The following is a 25,778-nucleotide window of genomic DNA, read 5'->3' on the forward strand; positions in this document are numbered from 1 at the left end:
TGCCTAATTTTTCAATGTAAACCTTTATACTAGATAAGAAAAAGAGATTTGGTTCAGTTTCACTTATAGTATACGTGTGTGTGTATTATATATATAGTGTTATGTAAATATATACACACATATACTTTTTCAACCTTTAGGACAGATATTCTCCACTGCTTAGCAAACATCCTGTTGCATGCATGTTTTTCCCAATTGTAAACCAAAATTATTCCCATATACTATCAAGATGGGGTTGAGACAGAGGGACAGATCAACATCACCATAGTGGAGAGCTTTTACTTTAGATCATAAACTAGTGTAACCTGAGCCACTATTCAGTTAAATTGAAATTTGTGATCTGAATTTATTAAAAGGAAATTGCTTAGGCTAAAATGTAAGTGATTTTCTTAGCTTGGTCTTCATTTTTATTTTACTATACCTAAAAGCATTTAATATTCTAAATTTAAAGGTAGAAAAGAGAAGTGAGGCTGTAAACATCCAATTAAATTGAAAATATGCAAGCTTATAAAGCTTAAGGTGTTTAGACCTTTAAAATAAAAGGTTGAGATAAACAGCAGATATGAAAGATTGAGTTCCACGGAAACCCATCATTTTTATAAACATTGAGAAAACTTGTAGTAAATGTGAATTAGTAAATGTGAGTTTGGAACTCACATTTTTAATGATAGCAAAGATGAGTAAAGGGAGTTTTAGAAATAACCTTGAAAATAACAGTATAAAATTTACACTATTATTTTTAAAACAAAGACACATACAAGGGGCTGGGGATATGGCCTAGTGGCAAGAGTGTTTGCCTCATATACATGACGCCCCGGGTTCAATTCTCCAGCACCACATATACAGAAAGTGGCCAGAAGTGGTGCTGTGGCTCAAGTGGCAGAGAGCTAGCCTTGAGCAAAAAGAAGCCAGGGACAGTGCTTAGGCCCTGAGTCCAAGCCCAAGACTGGCAAAAAAAAAAAAAAAAAAAAAACAACCCAAAAAAACAAAAAACCAAAGACACATAAAAATTATAGAAATTACATTGTCTGGGTTGTAGTGCTGATTCATAGGCAAAAATAGTATTAACATATAAATCCCTGAACTTCTAACCTTAGATATTTATATTGGAATGAAACATTGCAAGTTTGACTGTGTTTCTCAGAAAAAAAAATAGCAAGATAAATTAAATAATAAACACTATATTAAGTTCCAAGTAAAGTTTAACTTAGGGTTATTAAAGTCAGCTTCATTTGGCTTAACTTGTGGGTTTTGCATTGTTATAAAATCTGAGTAAAACAGAACTGAATTATATCTCTGTGTACCACCAGAAGTTATAATTTAGTAAGAGAGTGTAGCAAAAACAATAATATTTGTTTGTTTGTTTTAGATCTCTCTGGTTAATAACTTCTTGAAGTATGGGTTAAATGAACTCAAACTATGCTTCCGAGTAAGGCTCACTAAATACCTCTATGAGGAATATCTCCAGTAAGTGATAACCTATTTTCAAATTAAAGATTCCTAAATTGAATAGTATTATGGTAATAATGTAGAGATGTTTTTATTTATTTATTGAATTACTTCTCAAGAAAAGAGCTTAGACCCAGTAGTGTATTAGTAATATGTTTGAATGAAATCCTAGCTCTCCTTGAGTTGGCAAGTCATTTTCTGGACTTTGTCCTCATTTCTATATCCAGTTATAGCAGTACTTAGAGTCTCCAAACTGGGGTGTGTGTATGTGTGTGTGTGTGTGTGTGTGTGTGTGTAGTTGTAGTTGTATTTGTAGTAGGTAGCATAATGTGAATTTTTTTATTTGTTTAAAAAATCACTTTCTTAAAATCACTTGTTGATCTTTTAGATCTTTCACATATTATAAAATGGGAAATTTGGACAACAGAATAGCAAATCCAGACCAGCTGCTCACACAAGATGTAGAAAAATTTTGTAATAGTGTAGTTGATCTTTATTCAAATCTTAGTAAGGTAAGTTTTTCTATTTAAAAACCTTTTTTTTTTTTTTTGGTTGGGTTGAGGATTTGGCTCAGTAGAAGAACACTTGAAGGGAAGTATAAGTCTCTGAGTTTAATCCTCAGCTCTACAAATTTTGTTGTTGTTGTTAAATTTATTGAATTTACATAGAATTGATTGGATGGACAAAATAGCATCATCTGAATGTTTAATTTTTATAAGAAGATTTAACTTATTTTTGTGAAGTGGTTTGGCCCCAAATTGATAATTTAGCACTTTAGGAAGGTTTTGAGGGAATTTTCCAAGCTAGTTTCAGTAAAACAAAAGAAATTTGAATTCATTTCTTCACCTATGTACTTCTATGTTAGAACTTGATTTGTCAATTAGTTTCCAGTTCCACTTCTTTAATAACTTCATGAAGGATTTCCTATTTTCTTATTCAGTATTTCTGATTCTAGTATATCATTTAGAGTCAAAAAGTTTTTCCAAGGTATAAGTTTATTTTAGTTTTCTAATTACTGTTTTTCCCTTTCTCAGATTATTGCTTAAACTTTTAATGTGGATAGGCCTTAAGCCAGTTTCTTTCTTCCCATTGGCTCCATCAGTTGTTAACCTGCCTTCTCATCTTGCCACTCTTCCATTTTTGTATAGTCTTTATCTGAAGCCATCATCCTTGTCATTATCTGTTACATGGACTAGTGCATGGAGGAACACCGGTAGGATTGTCTGTCCAGCAGACAGTCTTCATCTTAGGTGCTCCACCTTCTACTCTAAGCAACATTACTGCCTTGGAGCTGGGGTAGGAGCTTGTTTCAAACTGGACTGATTATCGTATCTGTGCTTCTGGTCACAGCTGACCTATACATTCAGTTCTTTGACAAAATACTATATACAAGCGACCAGATCCTGTTGGAGGACTAGGACTGCTTTGCTTTAACCATGTGGTTGGAGGTCACAGAGTCAATTCTTAGAGGTGACTTCTGTCAGCAAAAACTTTCCTCCTTAGTACAGGTCCACTACTAAAGAATCTTTTGCCTCATGCCAAATTTTGTTTTTTATTTAGCTGTCCAGAGGCCTTTGCTAACTGATCCCAAACTTTAGGAGTTCTGACAACTACAAGTAGTCTGATGAATAGCTTTCTTTTCTGATCTTAAAGCCACATTACAAGTTTGCTTTCTCTGTGTATGGGTGGGGAGTTGTATAAGTAGATGAACTTTTCTTGGGATTTTGTAGCCAGTTTCATAGACAAAATATTGTATATTTTTTATGTCTTGATACTTGAGCAAATGTGATCTCAAGTCTTGTATACTTGGAATAGAGAAGTTTCAAATTAATTAAAATGTTGCTATGCATGAAACATGTTGAAATATGTTTGGTCTCTGACTAAATTATGAGGTTTTTGGTCAGTTACCTTTAAGTGTACTGGAATTTTACAAGTATTTCTATCTTCTTGGTAATACATAAGACAAAAATAAAAGAAAAATCACCTCTTGGTACTAGCCAGTTCATAAACCAAGCCATTTATATTAGTAATGTAGATGTTAGATTTAAAGTGGATAAAAAGAATTTGGGTTCCTTGAAAAACATTGCAAAAGCATTTACTACTAATACTACTACAATAGCATTTAAGTAACCTAGTTCTTAGATCTAGTTCTTAAGTTGTCTCTGCCTGAGGAACAGGACCTTAGTATATTATTCTGTTTCTAAAAGTGTGAGTTTTATATCACATAATTAGGCTTCATGGTACCACTTGATTATTTCAGTGTGTAACTATTGTGATTAAATACAGTAATAAACTCAATATTAGTAATAAACTCATTTTACAAGTGAATATTTATAGAACCTAGGAAAATAGCAGATTTGGTATTATAACTGAGGTAATCTTATTCAATGACTTGTATACTACATTGAGAAATTATTAACTTAATAGTTAATTATCATGGGAGAGCTATTTTAGTTGGTAGAAAATGTTAAGTGTCTTGCTTAATGATCAGTAGACATTTAGGAAATCTCCATTTAAAATTTCTTAATAACTGCAATTTTGAATGTATTTATTGGTCTACATACTATATTCTGTGCATCAAGAACTCTGCATGATGGTAATCATAAAGTAAATGGTGAATAACATTTTGTATTTAATATGCACTGATTATCAATGAGTTCTGGGGTCTAATTTTATATATCTTGGTATTTTGCAGCCATTTTTAGACATAGTTTTATATATTTTCAAGTTAACAAGTGCAATTGGAGCTCAGGTGAGTTTAATTTACCTTTTAAATTACTAGCTTGATAGTTTTAAGATATTTTTTGTAGCAACATGTTTTCAAATAAATGAAGCTTAATGTGGTCTGGTTGTAAAATAATATTGTACTAGGGATTTGAAAGCATTTTAATTTGGCTTTATAGTGTCTTTTAAGCCATAGACTCAGAAAAAGTTTTGGCAGAAATAACCAGAAATGCTTAGGCGATGAATGCACATGCACATTTTACTACAAAGTAATGTCTGAAAGGAAATTTGGAGACAGCCATTTTTATGTAAAATTTGAATGTCAAAATGTCAGCAATATGTTCAAAATAAGGATAATTTCAAGAGTATTTTATAATAATATAAATAGTTGGCTAACACATAGGCTGTTGGCTATATTACCCTGTCTTAAATTTGTGGCAATAATTACCTAGAGTTTAACCTTAGTGTTTAATATGTATTAATTTGTATGTGTAATAATCATACTATGTGGCTTTGTGTACATAGGTATATGCATACGTATTTGGTAGATGATTGAAAATTTATATTTTTGTTTTTTCCTTCTAAAACAATAGAAAAATAATTTTTCATTTTAATTTTTGTCAATTTTTAAAACCTTTTTGCTACCCCATTATTCAGATTTAATCAATCATTGTGATAGTACTTTAGAATGGACAGACCTAATTTCTCTTGTCTCTATGCTATGTTATAGTATTTGCTTTTATTTTTGTAAACCTTAGGTATATTTTCATTTATTTCTGTTACCTGGTTGAGTATTTCTTAAAAGGAATTTTAGTCATCTCTGTGCTGCATATTTGCAGTAGTTATTGAAATCAGTCAAGCTTAATTTTTGAAAATCTTGAATACATTCTATGTTAAACATTTTCCTAAACAGTAGAAATTTTAAAAAGATAAAAAGTTCTTATAGGAGAAAAATTAAAATATGGTAGAAGTAGGTTTTTCAAGCAATTATAATTAAATCCAATAATGGAAGTTTCAAGCAAATAGTGCTTATATGATATAGAGCTGATAGTTGACTTGCTTTGAGGCAGTAAGCCTGCCAGAGGTAAATCAGCCTTCCTGAATAGCAGTTCAGGAAATTGTTATTTTGGTATGGCAGGTAGGATATATGTAGGAACAAAGAGATGGCCTATCTTGAACTTAGAAGGTAAGCTTGAAGCCCCTTTCTTCAGTTGGTCATTAGTGATGAGGTCATTGGTAAAAGTAGGACATATAGTAGTTGAAGCTAGGTGCTCAAGCAGGGAAAGGCTAGGAGCTTGTTTGGGTGATTGAGCTTGACTTGTGAGGTGAGGATGTGTGGTACTACTTAAGCAGTTAATACCATAGCTTTCTAACTATGATGGGAATAGAGGTACAAACTTGGGATGAGAAGAGGAAGGAATTGAAGGAACTTGAGGGAATACTTAATATTCAAATAGGAGGCAAGAAAGAGATCTGAGAATTTATTGTGAACTCTTTAGAGAATACCAAGACAAATTTCAACAGACAAGTGTTAGATGTCATAAAAAGTTTTTAAGTAAACAAAGGTGGGAGCACTGGAGGAGGAGCTGCAGTGTTAGAGTAGTAGGTGAGAGAAGTGTGGAGATTGGTGTGTGTGTTTCAGGAAAGAATCAGGGCAAAACAGTTAAGCAAAGGAGCAACATCTCTCAGTCATTGGGTTTCATTCTAGAAATTCTGTTTGTTTGCATCCCAGTGGATTTTATTTTATGATATCTTTGGGCTTTGTGTGTCTTTTTCTTTCAATATAACAGGGCCCAGCCAGTATGATGGCCTACTTGCTTGTTTCTGGGCTTTTCCTAACTCGACTTAGGAGACCCATTGGTAAGATGACAATAGCTGAGCAAAAGTATGAAGGTGAATATAGATATGTTAATTCCCGGCTCATCACTAACAGGTAAGGAGAAATACACTAAAGCTATACAGAAATTTATTTTTGTGGTTATTGATGTCATTTATATTGGCTCTAAAAAGTTTAATAAACAAAATAGTGTATATATTTATTTGTTTTGAAAAATTCATATTATGGGACTAGCATGGCTCACGTGGTAGAATGCCAACTGTGGGCAAAAAATCCAAGCAAGGGTATAAGGCCCTGAGTTCAATCTTTGTGATGCCTGTTACATTTCATACCCTGGAATTTTACCATCTGGGATTCTGATACCCGGGGCTTTTTATTGTTCTGTCAAGGAATAGCCATGAACGCAGGATGAATGTGATGCATCTTTGTGGAATGTTAATTTTACTTGAGGGAGTTGCTTTCATGCTGGAAGAAATATAGGTTCATATAAACTTTACATACATTTTTAAAGGAAAGAAAAGACTTGGGAGACATTCTATTTGAGCAGAATGTATGGACTTGCATGTACATATTATTTCACTATGCTGTAAGAGGTATTTTACTAGAGCAGTTTACATCATACTTACATAGTGCAGAGATGGGAAACTTTAGGGTCAAATAGACTACTAATTATAGCTCCCTTGACTTGCTGACTATGGGACTTTAACCTGTTTACTTACTGAATCCTGCTTCATCTGTAAGATGCTTTTGTTTTTCACTTGAGATCCTGTAGTCCTTGTGGTCCCCCTCATACTAGCTCTACAAAAGGGGAGCTGTTTCAAGGATATGTGGTGTCAAAAACAAGAACAGTTGTGTTGCATCCAGGCCTTTGGAAGCTGACATGTATGAAGCCACAGGGACTTAGCTTGCTTTTCTGTTTTCTAAAGGCTGAATGTCAAGGTACTGCTACCTGTCTTTTTCTGATGGTCGTTTTTTTCCCCTTCTCTCCTACCTTGTAGTCTGTAATGTTTGTTGCAGCCTTGTCTTTTCATATATCAGATTATCTTCTTTATTTCACATGTGTGAGGGCTAGGAGGATTAGCCCATCAGGCCTTTCCTAGATGAGCTGCATGTGGCAAAGGTTGTGGAGCCATGTATGAAGCAGCCAGGTGTGTGTGTGCTTCTGTGCTTCATGAGCTCAGCTAGGTTCTAGATCTCAGGCTCAGCCCCTGGGTTTAGATGCACCAGATGGTATCTTAGTCACTTCATTTAAAACCAAGACTGCATTAAAACGAAGACCACATTTCCACTATTTTTCAGTGTTCCATAACATTGAAATTAATAGCTGAATTATTTTTTAATTTTTTAATAGTGAAGAAATTGCCTTTTACAATGGGAATAAAAGAGAAAAACAGACAATCCACACAGTCTTTCGAAAACTGGTAAGATAACAGAACTGAGTTCATGCATATGTCCATAAATACTGTATATATAAAGTATTTATTTTATATATATTATGTATATATACATATCTTAAAAATAGGCAGTTTAAATGGACATCAAATGTACTGTATTTTACTGAAAGATAGATCTTATCCATCTATAAAAATGAATAGATTCATTAAAATCATCAGTAGTTGCAGAATTAGTCTTTCTAAAGATTAAATGATTGACTCCCACAGTTTGGAAACCATAAAAATGCAGTGCAGATTACTGGTGGAACAGGGATCAGCAAACCTTTTCTGTAAAGCATCAGACAAAATGCATATATATATATATATATATATATAGAGAGAGAGAGAGAGAGAGAGACTTTTCATTTTCAGATCATGCAGCCTCTGTCACATCAATTCAACTCCACGACTCAAAGGTAGCCATATACAGCACATACATGAGTGGGTGTAGCTATGTTCTAATAAAACTTTAATCATAAAAACAAGTAACATCATATTTGGGCTGTTTAGTGACCTTTCATTTGGAATATAAATATTGTTCCTTGTGAAAGCTATATTTCAATTTTTATTTACTTGATCGCTTGTAGAATTTTAATCCAAGTAATTTTATTCATTATGCATTCAGTAGATATTGATGCTCTCTCAGTACTTAGTGGTACTGATGATAACGAGGCAGGTGAGAGAGTGAGTGTAACAGATGAAGTCTTGCCTTTATGAAGTTAAGATTTCAGTGGAAGTTTGTGAAATTAAGTAAATATTTTAGATTATCTACAAAAGTTAATTAGGGTATTTTAAGTTATTTGAGAAGTCGAATTTCTATCTTACTATATTTAACGTGTCTGAATTTGTTGAATGCTCACTGATAAGTTGTATGTAAGGCTATTTTCCATAGGACTGTGCTGACCAGCCAGCTATCACCTGGCTTCCTTAGTCTCTTCCTGTAGAGTTTTAGCCCACATGTTAATATTTCATTGAGACTTCACCTTTTCTTACCACCTTACTTGAAATGGCCTCTAACAGTTCCTTCTAGTCTTAATATTCTAGTTTCATAAAAGTATGCATTGCAGTTTATGATGTATTTTGTTGGTTACTATCTTTCAAGAATGTAAACTGTGATCTTAGATACTTGTTCTGTTCGCCTCATTGCTTTATATCGCTAGCATGGAGCCCAGTGTCTGATACATAATGTTCCCTGAAAAAATAATCCAATCATTGTTCTAGAACCACAGGGGATATGAGAGCAAGCTAAGCTGAATGTTTTAGTGCAAGAAACAGTTATTACATAAGCAAGTAGATGTTCTGTGTAACTTCAGGTGGTAATACTCTGGCCAAAATAAATCAGGTTAAAGGTAGAGAGAACGATGGGGCCTATTTGCTGGCTAGTTAGCTAGCATGGCCAAAAGAGTCCTTCTTGATGAAGATGCAGTTAATCAGAACCCCCACCGGAAGTAAGGGAGTCACAAATTGTCAGTGTTTGGGAAGAAAGCTTCACTAATATCTCCAGCAAGAGGAGAGCCTTAAAATAGGGTATATGTTTAGAAGGAAAATAGAGCCCAGTGGCAGATCATGCAGCACTTTGAATAATCTGTTAGATGGACAGCTTGACTACGCCGAGGCTCCAAAATAAAAGGAATTTTTAATTTGTAATCATGACATAACTTTGATCCTTTTGATCTCAGTCTCCCAGATAGCTCATATCAACTGTAGAACCAGGTTGTGTGACAAGGCTGTTTACCTTAGCACTCTGTTCAGATTGGGTGTCATCTAACTCATAGGGAAAGCACAGGCCAAAAGCACAGGCCAGGTGTCTTCACCAACACAAACCATTGAGTGCCAGTTTGGACTAATGATCTATACCAAATTAGCTCATCCTTCCATTTTCTGTGCTTTGGTTGTTGACAGGTTTGGTGTTAAGTGTGTCTGATAGTACTGCATATACAAACATTGTTCTGTTACATGGGAGGGAAACAACATTGTTAAAGTTCTTTATGTAGTTTGCATTTCATTTGCCTAAATTTTTTTTCAATGAAGTGTTTGGCATCTGCTCTGTGGTTAGCATGGCAACTGCTCTGTGGTTAGCATTGTATTTTAGAAAGTATGGTGTACAATATAATGAAGAATCACAGGCACAAAGTAACTTATCGAGTAAACGAATTCTATGGTTTGCTTTGTTGTCAGGATAAAGTAGCTTGTAATATAAAATGTATTTGTAAAAATTTTGTTTTCTGCCAGGTGGAACATCTTCATAATTTCATTTTCTTTCGATTTTCTATGGGCTTCATTGATAGCATAATTGCCAAATGTAAGTATGTTTTGAAAGAGATGTTATAATATGGTATTTGGAAAAATGAAATAATGATACTTAAAAAGAAAGTTTTGGTGGCACTAGGGTTTGAACTCTAGTCCTTGGACTTGTTAGATAGGCATTATACTCCTGAGCTATGTCTAGCCCCCACTCCCTCCTTTGTTTTTTGCACTGGTTACTGCGAGACTTGTTTTTTGCCTGACATGAGCCTTGACCATTACCTACCCAGTTTTCTTTCCCATTGTTGCTGGGATGACACCTTTGGCCTCTGCCACCATGCCCAGATTCTTCTCTTGAGAAAGATTTTTACAAACTTTTCTTTTCCCAAGCTGGCCTGGAAATGCGCTCCTCCTGATCCCAACCTCCTTCGCAGTTAGAATGACAGAGGTGAACCACTGTTCCTAGCTTGATTGAGAAGGGGTGTCACCAGCTTTTTTTTTGCCCAATTTTGTCCTCAAACCATGACCCTCCTGATCTCAGCCTCTTAATTGACTAAAAATACACGTGTGAACCATCAGTGCCTGGCACATTCTAACTCTTAATTGTTTGTTTCAGACATTGCCACTGTGGTTGGATACCTAGTTGTCAGTCGTCCTTTCCTAGATTTGTCTCATCCTCGACATCTTAAAAGTACACATTCAGAGCTTCTGGAGGTAAAGTGATGATATCGAAATGAAGCCTTATTTTTTACTTTTTAAAAAAATGTAAGTGAAATCTAACATTCATTTCTATTTAAGGATTACTATCAAAGTGGAAGAATGCTTTTGCGAATGTCTCAAGCTCTGGGTAGAATCGTTTTGGCTGGACGTGAGATGACTAGACTGGCTGGGTAAGATTAGTAATAATGCACAGTTGTAGAAAAAACTTTAAAAAATGTTGTGCCCAATGATTGTGTCCAGCTGAGTTAAGATGAAAGGGGCAACCTTTTCTATTCTGAGAAGTTGGTTTGATTAGAAATGAAGACTTTTCTGTGATACTGACTTTCCATTGTTCCTGAACTTGTAGGTGTAATTGTAGATATAGTAATAAAGTTGTTCGTAATATTTTATTATTTCAAACTCTTTTTTTTTTTTTTTTTTTTTGGCCAGTCCTGGGGCTTGGACTCAGGGCCTGAGCACTGTCCCTGGCTTCTTTTTGCTCAAGGCTAGCACTCTGCCACTTGAGTCACAGCGCCACTTCTGGCCATTTTCTGTATATGTGGTGCTGGGGAATGGAACCCAGGGCCTCATGTATATGAGGCAGGCACTCTTGCCACTAGGCTATATCCCCAGCCCTCAAATTCTTAATATAAGGGACATCATATTAAGCAAAAACCCCAAACAACATAATATACAAAGTACCATAAATTTCAGTTTACCTGAGGAAATTTGATGACAAAATCTTTGAACTATAATCTGTCTTCTTAGTTCCTCTTCTTCATTTCTCTTTCCTGCTGTGACAATCACGCCTTTACACTCCCCCCCAAAAAACCAACCTTATTTTGCTTCTTCTTGATTTGATTTCTATTATTTATTTTCCCTAGTGATTTCTAATATCTTTGCCTTTTTCATACTAAGAAAGAGAGGTCTCGTGGCTGGGGATATGGCCTAGTGGCAAGAGTGCTTGTCTCATATACATGAGGCCCTGGGTTCAATTCCCCAGCACCACATATATAGAAAATGGCCAGAAGTGGTGCTGTGGCTCAAGTGGCAGAGTGCTAGCCTTGAGCGGGAAGAAGCCAGGGACAGTGCTCAGGCCCTGAGTCCAAGCCCCAGGACATGCCAAAAAAAATAAAAAATAAAAAATAAAAAGAAAGAGAGGTCTCTCCCTTTCTTCCCTTTTTGCATTTGGTACGTCTAATGTATTCTTTCTTTTGATAGAAAGGCCAACCTTACATGTGACAGACAGTACAGGTTGCTCCAGCAGGACCTCAAATTTCATACTTCCTGGATCTGAAAAATGCACTGGCATCTGTTCTTTTGTAGTAATCTCTTCTTTAAAATTCTAACAGAAAGGGTCTGGGAATATGGCCTAGTGCTTGCCTCACATACATGAAACCCTTGGTTTGACTCCTCAGTACCACATATATAGAAAAGGCCAGAAGTGGTGCGGTGGTGCAAGTGCTGGCCTTGAGCAAAAAGAAACCAGGGACAGTGCTCAGGCCCTGAGTTCAAGCCCCAGGACTGGCCAAAAAAAAAAAAAAAAAAATCTAACAGCAAGAATTACCACCCATCTTTCCTCTTAGTGAATTATTGTGAAACCTGTTTCCTTTCCCCATGTTTCTGCTCCCTGCTGAAATGAAACAGAGCAAGTGTGTCCACTAATCTCTGGTTGATGAGACTTCCTTATAGTATTGTACTGAAACTAAATTATGTGTGAAACTCAAGTTACACTTAAGTGAAGAAAAGATGTAATAATAGTCTGGTTGTGATTTTCTTTCTTTTTTTTTTTTTTTAAACTGCAGTTTTACTGCTCGGATTACAGAATTAATGCAAGTACTGACAGATTTAAATCATGGCAAATATGAACGCACAATGGTCTCACAGCAAGAGAAGGGTAAATATGAATATCATAGTTTGAGATCACAATTTTAAGTTGTTGTTGACACAGTGTAATGCTTTCATTCTTATTTTCCATTTTAGGTGCTGAAGGAGCACAGCTCAGTCCCTTGATACCTGGTGCTGGAGAAATCATCAACACTGATAACATTATAAAGTATGTACAAAAAAATGTCTTGAGCACCATAAACATTTGTTATACTTCACAGTAACCCTTCTCAATTTATTCATCTGAATTTAAAGTCAGCTTCTCTAAAACAGTAGTTTTGAGGTATCATTGGCATAAAATGGTATGTATTTAAGGCATATAATAGTGTGCTTTTATACTTATATTATAAAATGATCACCATGCCCCAGCTAATTAATGTGCCATTCATCTCATGTTCACTGTTTAAATTTTTTGGTCTTTCCTTTTTTGGTACTGGGGATTGAACCCAGGACGTTGCACTTGGTAGGCAAGCTACATCCTAGCCCCCTATTTAATTTTTTGAGGGACCACCATACTGTTTTCCCATAATGTTTTGATTTACACCTTAACAACAATGTATAAGAGTTTTCTTTTGTCTGCATATTGTTGGTACTATCTTTTTTATGTTTGGTAATTGAGAGAAATTACATTTGTTGAATGATTAGAGATAGTGAGCAATATGCCTGAAGTATTTATTAGGGTCTTGGCAAATTTAAATTGGACTATTTATATTTTTTATGAGTCGAGTTTTTAAATATTTTTAAATTACCCTCTTCTTTATCCATTTCTCTATAGGTTTGATCATGTTCTTTTAGCAACACCAAATGGTGACATCTTGATCCGAGATCTTAACTTCGAAGTAAGTTTTTTCTTTCTTTTTAAAAAATTGTTATTATAAAGGTGATACACAGAGGGGTTTCAGTTGCTTAAGTCAGATAATGAATGCATTTCTTTTTGGACAATGTCACCCTTTCCCTCACTCTCTTTAGAATAAGTTTCTAAGTGTTCATATAAAAGCTTAAATCATCTTTAAGCTATGAACATTAATTTTAATGTTAACTTAGTTGCCATATTCATAGAACTAAATTTTTGAATCACCTCTAAATCTGTTTCTTTAACTGCTTATACTTTAAAATTTCAAGTACTACTACAGGGTCAGATTTTTTTTTCCAATCCTGGGATTGGAATTCAGGGCCAGGACACTATCCTTGAACTTTTTTGCTCAAGGCTAGCACCCTACCACTTGAGCCACACCTCCACTTCTGGCTTTTTGGTGGTTAATTGGAGATAAGAGTCTCATGGACTTACCTGCTGAAGCTGGCTTTGACCAGCTATCCTCAGATGTCAGCTTTGTGAGTAGGTAGGATTACAGACATGAGCCACCACCACCCAGCTACAGAAATTTCTTTTGCAAATGAAGTTTATATCAGAAAAACCATATAAGATATATTTAGTTGGAATTTCCAGTGTATAATGAATATTTAAACATGCAAATATAATTTTCTATTTAAATTTAAAAAACTTATTTGTATATTCAAGTTCTCTTACATAACATAGACTTACTACTGAAACAAAACATGGGGTCTCACAACTGATAAACCTACAGAAAAGCAGTACAGTAGCGCTGAAAACAAGTGAGTCTCTCTCAGGCCAAGTGAACAATGCCGAGTCAGTATGTTTTCTTAATGAGATGTGGGAATGACAGGCCACACACTAAAAAGGAAAGGCAACTGATACGTATTTTTATGTTTTTAAGACTCTTCAAGATCTAAGGATTGCTGTTTAGGTTTTGTGTGTTGTGACATTATGAATGGTTCAGAGCTGGAAGTTGTGAAGATTAGTGGCAGATTCCTATCAGGCATCCTCTTTTTATTTGCAGATACATCTCTAGAACTTTCTGTGGTGATGGAAATGTTCACAATGTGTTTGGACCAATTCAGTGGGCAGCTATGGGTATTGAGCCCTGAAAATGTGGCTAGTGTAGTTGAAGAGCTAGTGCATGTGTTCACTTACTGACACTGACATTCAATGCAGTATTGTCCAAAAGAGCAAAACTATGTGACTTAAATATGTGACTAGAAGTCAATGTTCAAATAAATGTTGGTGCAGTCTTACTGTGTAGCACACTGAAAAGCATTGTAACAATGGGGCAGGCACAAAATACATTTGCCTGGGAAATTGTGACACATTTTTGAGTAGATAGATGCATGCCATTCAGTAGGATAGCCTATGTATAAATGCTGCTTTAAAAGAACAGATGATGGAGAATCACATATTTATTGTTTTTATGAACTCAGTGTTTTTTTTTAAAAGCTTTACATACTTTTTGTATTCTGATTCAGATTAGGTTGAATGGTATAACAGTGAAAATTGGAAGTAAGCAGAAATTAAAATCTCTCACCATATCCCTCTTCCCATAGATCTGGCTAGTAACACCACATTTACAGATAAAATAGAAAGCATATAATTAGCAACCTAAGGACTTAAGGAAACGTTGGTGTGTATATGTTCATTTAATTCATTCATAGATGTATTTTCTTTCAGGTTCGGTCTGGGGCCAATGTTCTCATTTGTGGTCCCAATGGCTGTGGAAAGAGCTCACTCTTCCGTGTTCTTGGTGAAGTATGTGTGACCTGCTCTCCAAAATTTTCTGTCTTATTTTGTAATACTGTTACTGTGGTGTGAATTTCACAATTCCTTCTTCCTTCCTGGTCTTTTGTAGTTATGGCCTCTCTTTGGAGGACGTCTTACTAAACCTGAGAGAGGGAAGTTATTTTATGTTCCTCAGGTAAGACCTTGTTGAAGTTGATTTGTAATCTTTTTAACCTTATTTTCTTTAAATTTACTTCACTGACTTTTGCTGTGCCTCATTCAGAGACCTTACATGACTCTTGGAACTCTGCGAGACCAAGTGATATATCCAGATGGAAGAGAAGATCAGAAGAAGAAGGGGATATCTGACCAGGTAGGGTGCTTATTCCTAGACTACTGAAAACATCCTGGTTGTGATTCTTTGTCTTCATGTCAATATTTAAGTGCCAGATCATTTGTCCTAACTTTCAAAATTGAGGGAAGCAAATGAGTACATCGTTAAAATATCACTTAGTTTGTGTTTTTATCTGTCTGTACATGATTCCTTGTTTTCTATGTTACTTTATTTTACAATTTGTAGATTTGAACTTAGGGCCTTGTACTTGCCTGGCTGGCTCTCTATTATTTAATCATGCCTCCATCCCCAGTTTTTTGCTGTTTCTTTTGGAGATGGATGGAGTTTTGGACTTTTCTGCCCATACCAGCTTCAAACCACAGTCTTTGAGATCTCAGCCTCATGAGTAGCTAGAGTTATAGTAGTGAGCAACTGGTACCTGGCTGAGTTTTTTTTTTTTTTATGCTGGCTTAAATTATAAATTACTTGTTTGTGTTTTTTTGTGTTAGCTGGGTTTTTTCCTTGGTTATCGTTCCTGAAAACTGTGCTTTCCAGTGTTGCACATGATTTCACCTAGCCACTGGTTGAGATGTAGTCAATCAAACATTTTTCCCCAGCTGGCCTAGAACTGCAGTCCTCAAATCGTTGCCTCCCATTTAGCTGGGATTATTGGCTTGAGCCACCATGCCTGCCTCATTTCCTCCATCCTTTGATTATGCACAACGATGTTATTGTCTCAACCATGACGCATGTTTTTGTCAAACTTAGATAAATAGGGCTAGCCTTGTGCCCTGTTCTTTCTAAGAGTACCTTTCTAAGTGGCATTAGCAAATGAATTACTAAAAGTGTAGTTTAAAAACATAAAGCAAAACAGAAAACTTGTTGGTTTATGACAAGTGTGATTTTTGTCTTGCCTCTTGCGCTGGAAGGTGCTGAAGGAGTACTTGGATAACGTGCAGTTGGGTCACATCCTGGAGCGGGAAGGCGGCTGGGACAGCGTCCAGGACTGGATGGATGTGCTCAGTGGGGGAGAAAAACAGAGAATGGCCGTGAGTGTCTCTGAAGACTTTTTTTTTGGGGGGGGGGGTGGGCAACTGCTTGCTTCTAAGTCTCACTTAGAGCTGGCATTTTGATTACTCAAGACACAGATTTTACTTTCTATTTCCTGATATAGCCATTATTACCCTATAGATAATTTAAACAGTGATCCAAGTGTTAGAAATGTTTAACTTGAATGTCTATTTGGAATTCTAGAAGCCATTAATAATGAATGTTGCCATGCTTATGAAAGAAAAGCTGTAGAAACAGTCCACTTCCCTGAAGGTCAGGGGAATCTGTGGCACAGTGGCCCTTGATGTGCAGCCAGCCCGTCAGGTGCCAGCTCTCGAGTGTCTCCTCCTTGCTCCCTGCAGAAGGGAAAGTTAGAAAGCAAGCTGTCCTTTATTCCTTGTTCTTTCCTTTCCCTCCACTGCTGTGTGTATCTTTGTTTTAAGGCATAGTATCTACTGCTAAAAGTTATTTAAAACTTTCCTTAGTAGAAAGAAGCATATAATAGTTAAACTTATCCCTAACCAAAAATATGTACTAACCACTGCATGTTAAGAATGATACTTTGAACCTCTGAGGCACTTTTTAAAGTCATTTTTGAGCTGTGTGTACCATAGTGTGAGGACATACAGGGAGTTTCCTCTTGCTGTTAGCCTGATGGCAATTAGAAAGCACTTAAAAGCAAAGGAGAAAGGCTATGCCTGTCATCTTCAGGCTGTGTTCTAGCTTTGTTGCTTCCTAGTCCCTGATTTTGTATGTTGTTCCCCAGAGCATCAGTTCTCATGCTGTGACATGAGATTAAAATAGTGTGAAGAATGAATATTAGACAAAAAGGCAGGGAAACATTTTCTTTTTTTTTTTTTTGGCCAGTCCTGGGGCTTGGACTCAGGGCCTGAGCACTGTCCCTGGCTTCTTTTTGCTCAAGGCTAGCACTCTGCCACTTGAGCCACAGCGCCCCCTCTGGCCATTTTCTGTATATGTGGTGCTGGGGAATTGAACCCAGGGCCTCATGTAGAGGAGGCAAGCACTCTTGCCACTAGGCCATATCCCCAGCCCCCAGGGAAACATTTTCTATATCCAAAAATGCAAGTTGGGCTGGAGGAGTGAGAATTTGAAGCAGTTAGATATTTCTAGAAACTATAAATGCAAGTCAGTAGAACAAATCTGAAGACACACTTAAATTTCAATACTATGATTTCAAAGAAAATAGATGAAGAATTCACAGGTGGACACATGGATGCAGAGAAGAGAAAAAATAAATATACTTTAGTCATCGAATCTGTGTGGGGAGTGAAGGTATAGATGAAGTCATTATCTGACTTACATTTATTATACTGACTCTGACTGAATAATTTCACAAATGTGCCTAAAGAAAAAAAGAGGCAGTTTAATTAAGTGGCAGTTATTTTTTAGAGCTTAATACATGATGGACAATATGCCATGTATGTTGCCCAAGGGATCTCATTTAATCTTTTGGCAGTCCTGTGAGATAAGTGTGAGTACCCAGCTCACTCAGGAGATTCAGCCTTATCTGTTAATACTGGTGAACGTGGTTTATCAAGCCCAGGCAGCAATGTGGTGTTGGTGTTTGTTGGTCCACGTCCTCACTTAGAGCCTTCATGCACTGTGCAGTCAGGTGGCTGACAGCACAGAGGAGATAAGCAAGAAAGAGGACTTTCTCTTGGAATATGTACATCTCTACATAAGCATGGTGATGGTGAATGTCTGCAGACTCAGGGAGTGTAGAAGAGAGAGGGGAGAGGAGAAAGTGGAGGCAGGGAGGAGAAGAAAGAGTGCAGAGGGAAAAGAGGCCTCTGGAATGCCTCTAGCAGCCATTTCTCCTCATTGGCTCAGTGCTGGTCTGTTCTCTGTCCTCTTCGACTGCCTGTGTAGGACATGTCATCTTCGTGGGAAGGACTGTGTCTCCATCTGCTTAAGAAAGTGATGACAAGAATGGGAAAAGAGTAAGGAGCAGGAGCAGCATCAGCCTTGAGCAGGTCTGACATATGCCTAGATCTGGTGCTGTGCTGCAGCAGTTGGGAGAACACGTTGCTAGAAGGCTAGGCTGGGCATGAGGAGGGACACTCTTACAGGCTGTGCTAAGGACTTTGGATTTACTTTGAAGTTAAGTAGGAAGTTGTTGAAGGATTTTAAGCCAGAGTGAAGTTCTCTGCTTGCGACAGAATCCTTGTGGGTACATGGAGAATGGAGAGTGGAAGGAGTGGAGAGGAGGCTGTAGGCTGTGTGGTCATCTGGGGGAGATGCGGTGCTCTGGGTCATGGCATCCTTGTCGAAATGGGGAAGAGTGGACTAACCTGAATGGACTAAAAAGGAGGGCTGGGTGAGAGAGAAGATGACAGGGAAGGATTGAGACTGAGGGACGTCTAGAAAACACATTTGAGTTTCAGACTTCTATGTCTGAGAATCTATGGGCTATCTGAATAGAAAAGCTTGTTATCAAGGTGGAAATTAGAAAAGTGTAGATGATACAGACATCACCTATGAATGATTTTCAGAATGTCAGTATTGTTGGAAATCTTAAGATTGGATGACATCACTCAGACAGACATAGTTAAGGAGGAGAGAAGGGAACCTAGGAATTAGCCCTGTGGAACCCCACCTTGAATGAAGGAGCAGCCTAGAGGGTGAAAGACCCCATTGCTCTTGCCGGCTCTTTCTCAAGAGGGGCTGGGGGTTCACCCAAGTGGAACATGAGATCATCTGTAGAAGGGGATGATGAAGTGGATGAGCATAAAGGATGAGCATAAATTGTTCTAGAAGATAAGATAAATGTGGGAGATATACAAGGGAAAGTGTCCAGTACTTCAGATATCTACGAAATATAAGCTATTGCAATCTTGATGTTAATTTTTCATTCACAAAATTAGCAAAGGCTTTAATAAAGCACCTAGTAATAGAGCCAGGACACTGAAGTACTAACAACTGTTGCAGAGTGAGTTGGTACTGCTCTGTAAACAACAGAGTGTTTAAAATGACACTTTTGCCCCTGAGCTATCATTCTGAGACTTGGTTGAAACCCATGCTGCTTAATTCTTATGCATTTATTTATAATTTTTTTTGCCAGTACTTGAGCTTGAACAGTGTTTCTTAGCTTTTTCACTCAAGGCTGTTGTGCTACCAGTTGAGCCACAGCTCCACTTCCAGCTTTTTGGTGGTTAATTAGAGATGAGTCTCGTGGACTTTCCTGACCAGGCTGGCTTTGACATGTTTCTCAGATCTCAGCCTCCTGAATAGCTAGGATTATAGGCAGGAGCCACCAGTGCCTGCCCATGCTCCCTAATCTTATTTGTTTAGTGAACCTACTACTACCATAGAACTCAGCATTGCCTCACACCAGTGTTTGTTTTTGTATTTTCTATGGACTGTATTTTCCTCTTCAGATAACAGTAAATATGGGTGTCTTTATATTGTTCCCTTTTGTAGGAAGCAGATTGCTTTTTTTGGTAAAACAATCTTCGCACTTTAGCTTTACAAGATTTCAAAATGCATAAGCAAACATATCTTAGTAAGGATAGATTTAGCAAAATAGATTTACTTGGTTTTAGGTCTGCATGTGTTTACAAAAAGCATTTCTTCTTCCACTTCAGATGGCAAGATTATTTTATCATAAGCCGCAGTTTGCCATTTTGGATGAGTGCACCAGTGCGGTGAGCGTGGATGTGGAAGACTACATCTACAGCCACTGTCGGAAGGTGAGCGGCACCTGGCGTCTGTTCTGGAGGGCCTGTGTCCCTCCGGTCACGCTCTGTCCACCACACACTGCTCAGAGAAGTCTCCCTCGCCAGATAACTAGATGGCCTCTTGCTTAGTAATGGGGTTAAGGTTGATAAGATAGGAGTAACATAAAAAGAGCTATAAGTGCATTCTGTATATAATTCTCTTTACCATTTCTTAGGTATGAAACTACATGTAAGTATATTTTCCTTTTGCCTCATTACTTATACTCAGCTTATTCCATTAATTTTACCAAAACATTTTCTCTTTTGAATCAGGAAAATTCAGTAGTAATCATTTGTCATTTTTAATTTATCTGTTCTGGGCAGTATCTTACTAAACTTTTTTTAGTAGATAATTGCGAGGCTGTTTGTATTGTCATTCTTTAAGTCATTGTTCAGTTTTCATTTGAAAATTGCTATTGCTAGTCTAACTTGTGAAATTTTTAAGAACAAGAATAGTTAAGCAAAGGAAGTACAGAACAATTTTAATGCTTTATGCCTATATGGAAGCTTACAGTAAATAGAAAAGGCCATGTTGCACATATATAGACATGCAAGCTTATATATATAAGGACATATATATATACACATAATGTTATGTATACATATATAAACATATATAAATAAAATGAAGTCCTGCTACTCAAAGTGTAGCCATGGTTATCTCCATGGCCTAGAACTTAGTTATAAATGCAGAATGTCAAGCACTGCCAGTTTAAATCTGCAAATTGGCTAAATGCCTAGCTGGTTCACCTGTGACAGTAAGAGCTGTGAGACCAAATGAGCCAGCTTGTCGTGTTCTTCTTTGCAGGGAGATTTAACTCTTTAATTGTATTTAATGGATAGGTTCTTTCCTGTTCTTGAATCAGTTTTGGTAATTTATAGCATTTATGCATTCGTCCATGTTGGTGTTTAGTTTTATAGGTATTAGAGATGTTTGTGTACTCTTGTGTACATACAACCATGTAGTCTGTATTTGACTTAGATGCTTTTTGGTGTTAATTTTGGTCAGGTAATTTCATAAATTCTACAAAACACAGATTCCCTTGAAGGAGGACAATTCATATGGAGCTCCATGGTAGTTTAAATTAGGTTACCAGAATAGCACTTAACATGAATCAACAGTGAGGAACTCCTAAAGTCTGAAGCTCTTTTACAATAGCAAAATGAATATAAATTTACAAGTTTCAGATTGTCTTGTACAGTTGAAATGTGTTTTATTAATGCTGATAACATTTATCTTATTATGCAGTTCCTAACCAATTTTTGCAAGGCAGCCAAACTTGGGACACATTACAAGTTTTTTGTTTCTAGGCTGTTTTGTAGCTGTAGCAATATACAAGTGTGAGCTCTTTGTGGAAATGATGTAGAATGTGCTTGGACTACTTTTTTAATTGTCATCAAAATGAAAAGTCACAGGTGAACCTTGGTGAATTCTCACAAGCATGTGTCTGTCATCCCTGAGGCTCTTTTTGCCAGATGTTGGTCCTGCAGGAATTTTGGTTGTGTGTGACTTGGAGAAAAGCAGCGGCTGGGCAAGTCCTCTGTATTTTTCTGTGTAGTTGCATCACTGCCTTCTGTCCATTAGATGGCAGTGTGACAATAAAAATGTCTCCAGACTTTATCAATTGTAATGTCTCTGAGAACAAAAATCACCTCTCACTTGAGAAGCAGTGGATCAGAGTATGTGCAGTGGTATCTATAGGTGTTTTCTTGAAAATCCTTATTTGCAGTCTAAAATACAGAAAGCCTTTTAGGACCAGAGGGTTTTCATAATTCTTTAGGAAGTTGATTGGATAACAAAATCTGACCTGAACTAACAAAAGATACCCTGTTTCATTTATTGCTTCTGTTCATATGTATTGCTGCCCCAGAATCTTCTAGGAGATGATAAATAATACATTTCCAATATCTGAATTCTAAGGTGTATTTCCACAATGAGAGAAATCTTATAATCCCAAATAGAGGATTATGACTGGCATTTGAGAAGCAATTTAACTATAGACAGTGCTATATTGATTAATTTTTTCCAGTTTAACCTTTTGCTACTTCTATCCTATTATCTGTTTGCGCACATATATTACATATATATAGGAAACGTGCCTGGAGGTATATTTTCTGTTCAAAATAAAGTAGTACACTCAATGCCAGTACCTGTGGCTAGTGGCACAGACTTCCATTACCATAAACATTAACATCATTAAAATTTTTTCTCTTTAGCATTGTTTTTTGGTGGGTTTGTTTTGTTTTGTTTTTAGCTGTCAGCACTGAAAGTGGTCATTTTAACAGCTTAAGGTATCTATGTGTGGCTGTTGTTTGGTGACTGAAGTCTAATATCTTTTCTCTTTTCTTTCTTTTTTGTTCAATTAGGTGGGCATTACCCTGTTCACTGTGTCACATAGAAAATCTCTCTGGAAGCACCATGAGGTTTGTGTTTCTCACTATGAAACAATGGAGATTTATTTTATGTATTTAAATGTGTGAGTCTAGGTGAAAATGGTTTTAGATTTCATGATGCATGCTTACTTATAAAAAAAGAAGGCATGGAGACTGCCCTACCCAGCAGCCATGTCAGGCACAGCCCACCCTCCCAGAGGTTTACAAGGTCCTGGATTATGGGTTAGTAGAGTGCCTCATTTGTGGGGTACACTTGGACCTGGCTCACTGAAAACACATACACAAGTGTGATAATTTTCAGAGAAGAATGAACACAGGAACTCCATGTTACTGACCCTTACCCTTCTTTCCCACAGTACTACTTACATATGGATGGCAGAGGCAATTATGAATTCAAGAAGATCACAGAAGATACAGTTGAGTTTGGTTCTTAGAGAAATCCAGAGAATTGTACTTTTGTCAATGAAATAAAAATCATTATGGAATACATGTAGATATAGAAAGTAAATTGTAAAATAAAGGTAAGCTTGTTTTTTTTTTAACAAAAAAACAAAGCAGCCAATTAGAATAATTGAGAACATGTTGTTAAAACATTTGTTATATTAGGATATTGCTAATTGTGTATATGTTGGTTTAATTATTAATATGTACTAAGAATGTCCTTATTCTTGTGGTTAAAAACCTGCCTAAATTAAATTGGGCTTCAATCAGTGTAACCTGATTCATCCTGGGATGTAAACCATTCAAAGTCAGCTAATTGACTTTATGGCTCAATCTCTTCCTTTAGTGAAGAATCCTGTTTAACACTGGGGTCATCACTTTTCCTGTTGTCACAAAAATGTCTTGAGTTTCATTTTCTTGTGCCCCATAGTTGTGGGAAGCAGACCAATCACAATGTATTATTTAAATGAAGAACATCTTTGCATCACAGCACTGATTGCACTGTGATGGCAGATTTCACACAGATGTCACACAGTTACACTCATTACTCACACATGCCTTGGGGCACGTTTGACTCCAGGAGTGCCATTTGGATTCTCTTTAGCTCTATGATGAATGTGCCCCTCTCAGTCTGCAGGATTGAGTTGCTTTGAAGTTTTGTGATGATGTAACAAGAGTATATGTGCAGTCTTGCTTACAAGATGTGGTCACTATGAGTTACACCTCATCGTCCCAATGTTTGGGATATTATAACACAGTCCTCATGTGTCAGACTCAAGGTTTTAGGCATTTTAGAATTTTTAAAGAATTGGACAGATGTGTGTGTGGGCCATCCATCAGCAGCGTGGTGGTTACTTGTGCCAACTCCAGAGGAGCTGTCGGAATGCACTACATAAAGCCATGCCCTGGGATGCGAAGCCACTGCGCCTGCCACTGGTATTGTACATTTAAAAATGCAAAAAAAATAATTATGCACACGGGTGAATTGTTTCCTAGGTACTGGTCTATGTCTGTGAATCTTGAATAACTTTTTGGGGGGTGGGGATTATTATGTTGAACTACCTTAAATCAATTTCAGCTCACCATACTACCCTTAATGATATTAAATGTATTATGCACCCAAGGAGAACTGAAACAATGTAATCAACAAGTTGTATCAAACTGGGGATCAGAAAAGAAGGGGCGTTTAAAAAACATTCTTTCTGCATAACTGGTTTGAGTTTTACAGAATTGACTTAGAATCACTGGCTACTGAAGCAGACATAACATTCAGTTTTTATCACTTCTTTTTGGCAAACTTGTATACTTTTTTCTGTTCAGATTAAAAAAATCAGATACTCTACATGATTTCTGTGTGTTCCTTTTATTCCCTGTTAAAATACTGTGTAATTCTGACCCAGGTCACACAGACTCAACTGGAAAACAGGAACACAAGTGCACATTCAGAGTCCCCTCCATATCCAGTCTGCACTCTTAATAACATCATAAATATAGAATTTAGACTAAAAAGGGCTAAGGATTTTTAAATCCTTTGTCTCACTTGACAAAAGAGAAAAGAGACTTCCCATTTTTGCTTAAGCTTTCTTGAGTTTCTTCCTTCAACAGGTCATATCTTCACAGCCCCATGTACAGTCTTCAGGGGGGAATCTCACCTGAGTTTTTGTGTTCTTAATTTGCTTCAGAACTGGTTACATTTTGACTTCGCCAATGGCTTGGAGTGTACTTGCTCCCTGCCTCTGGGCAGTAAATAGAAACTCATTTTGCTGATTGCAGTCATTAATAAATCACTGGTGGTTCCCAAATTTTAGGGGGCATAGAATCACATGAAGGACTTGTTAAAACAGATTGCTAAGTCAGTAAATATGAGATCAAGGTTAGAACTTTAATTACTGAGTTCTCAGGTGACTTGATACTGTTATTCTGGGAACTACACATTGAGAACTATTGGATCATGCTAACATCGGGACAAAGCAATGGTTTAGAAGCATCCTGGAAAATGAACAGAAGTTCTTCAGGAAGTTAGATGTATACACAAGATTTCATCTCTGTCATTTAGATAGCATCCCTGTATAGCAGGTCTGGGAATAAAACAGGATATTGAAATTGGCAAGTAGGTGCCAAGGAGAGCCAAGTGTAGCCGGACAAAATTTTTGTCAGAGAGGCACAGGGTATGACTGATGGAACAACAGATCAGCAGGTAGTGGGGTGGAGGAAAAAGACATCTTTCACTTCCCCCACACCCATCCTCTCAAAAATTCTTTCAAATAGTGGAGTGGTGAAGTTGCACCATTAACTCTTTGAATTTTTTTTTTTTTTTTTTTTGCCAGTCCTGATGCTTGAACTCTGTCCCTTGAGCTCCTTTCGTGATAGGCTAGCACTCTACCACTTGAACCACAGGGCCACTTCTAGTTTTTTCTGTGACTTAAGAGTCTCACAGACTTTTCTGTCCTGGCTGGCTTTGAACTGCGATCCTCACATCTCAGCCTCCTCAGTAGTTAGGTTTATAAGCATGAGCCACTGGCACCCTGCTTGTTTTGTTTTTAAATCTTGAGAGTATGTTTATTGGTAAATATTAAGTCATTAACACTTTTATGTCAACGATTTTAAAATAGTTTCTTTGGTTGGAATGGTGAGATGATACCCTTTGAAATAACAGTTTGTGACCCCTCCCCCCCATCTGACTTTTTACCTTACCAACTCTTCCCTCAGTCATCCCAAAGTTCTGTGACTCTAGTCTCAGGATGGATATAGCATGTGGTAGCTGAGCGTGGATCAGGCAGGACTAGTTCGTCCACATGACACTGAAGAAAAACCATGGCAACAAATAATGGGCTCCCAGCCCTCTATCCTCAAACTAAAAAGAATGAAGCACAGTGAAAGATTACAGGGGGAATAGAGGGAGCTAGAGGGTCCTAAAAGTGGTGGTGGGGTTGATACAACTTCAGGGGGGAAAAAAACCCACCAAGTTGTTTACATG

General features: G+C 37.0%; 1 protein-coding gene across 2 annotated transcripts in view; it reads left to right on the forward strand.

Annotated features, from left to right (window-relative positions):
• The window catches only part of Abcd3 (ATP binding cassette subfamily D member 3), a 60,811-nt gene extending 36,668 nt beyond the window's left edge, over positions 1-24,143 (forward strand). For both annotated transcript variants that reach the window (XM_048351999.1, XM_048352000.1), the window contains exons 6-23: positions 1,370-1,467; positions 1,838-1,961; positions 4,145-4,201; positions 5,964-6,106; positions 7,362-7,431; positions 9,676-9,745; positions 10,304-10,401; positions 10,486-10,577; positions 12,192-12,283; positions 12,370-12,442; positions 13,049-13,112; positions 14,798-14,875; positions 14,976-15,041; positions 15,129-15,218; positions 16,109-16,228; positions 19,835-19,939; positions 22,334-22,390; positions 22,717-24,143. In XM_048351999.1, coding sequence (XP_048207956.1) covers positions 1,370-1,467; positions 1,838-1,961; positions 4,145-4,201; positions 5,964-6,106; positions 7,362-7,431; positions 9,676-9,745; positions 10,304-10,401; positions 10,486-10,577; positions 12,192-12,283; positions 12,370-12,442; positions 13,049-13,112; positions 14,798-14,875; positions 14,976-15,041; positions 15,129-15,218; positions 16,109-16,228; positions 19,835-19,939; positions 22,334-22,390; positions 22,717-22,794 — 1,575 coding nt within the window. In that variant the 3' untranslated portion in view covers positions 22,795-24,143. The remainder of the gene's footprint in view (positions 1-1,369; positions 1,468-1,837; positions 1,962-4,144; positions 4,202-5,963; positions 6,107-7,361; positions 7,432-9,675; positions 9,746-10,303; positions 10,402-10,485; positions 10,578-12,191; positions 12,284-12,369; positions 12,443-13,048; positions 13,113-14,797; positions 14,876-14,975; positions 15,042-15,128; positions 15,219-16,108; positions 16,229-19,834; positions 19,940-22,333; positions 22,391-22,716) is intronic.
• Positions 24,144-25,778: the final 1,635 nt, after the last annotated feature.

This window comes from Perognathus longimembris, chromosome 7 (genome assembly GCF_023159225.1).
Source record: "Perognathus longimembris pacificus isolate PPM17 chromosome 7, ASM2315922v1, whole genome shotgun sequence".
NCBI lineage: Eukaryota > Metazoa > Chordata > Mammalia > Rodentia > Heteromyidae > Perognathus > Perognathus longimembris.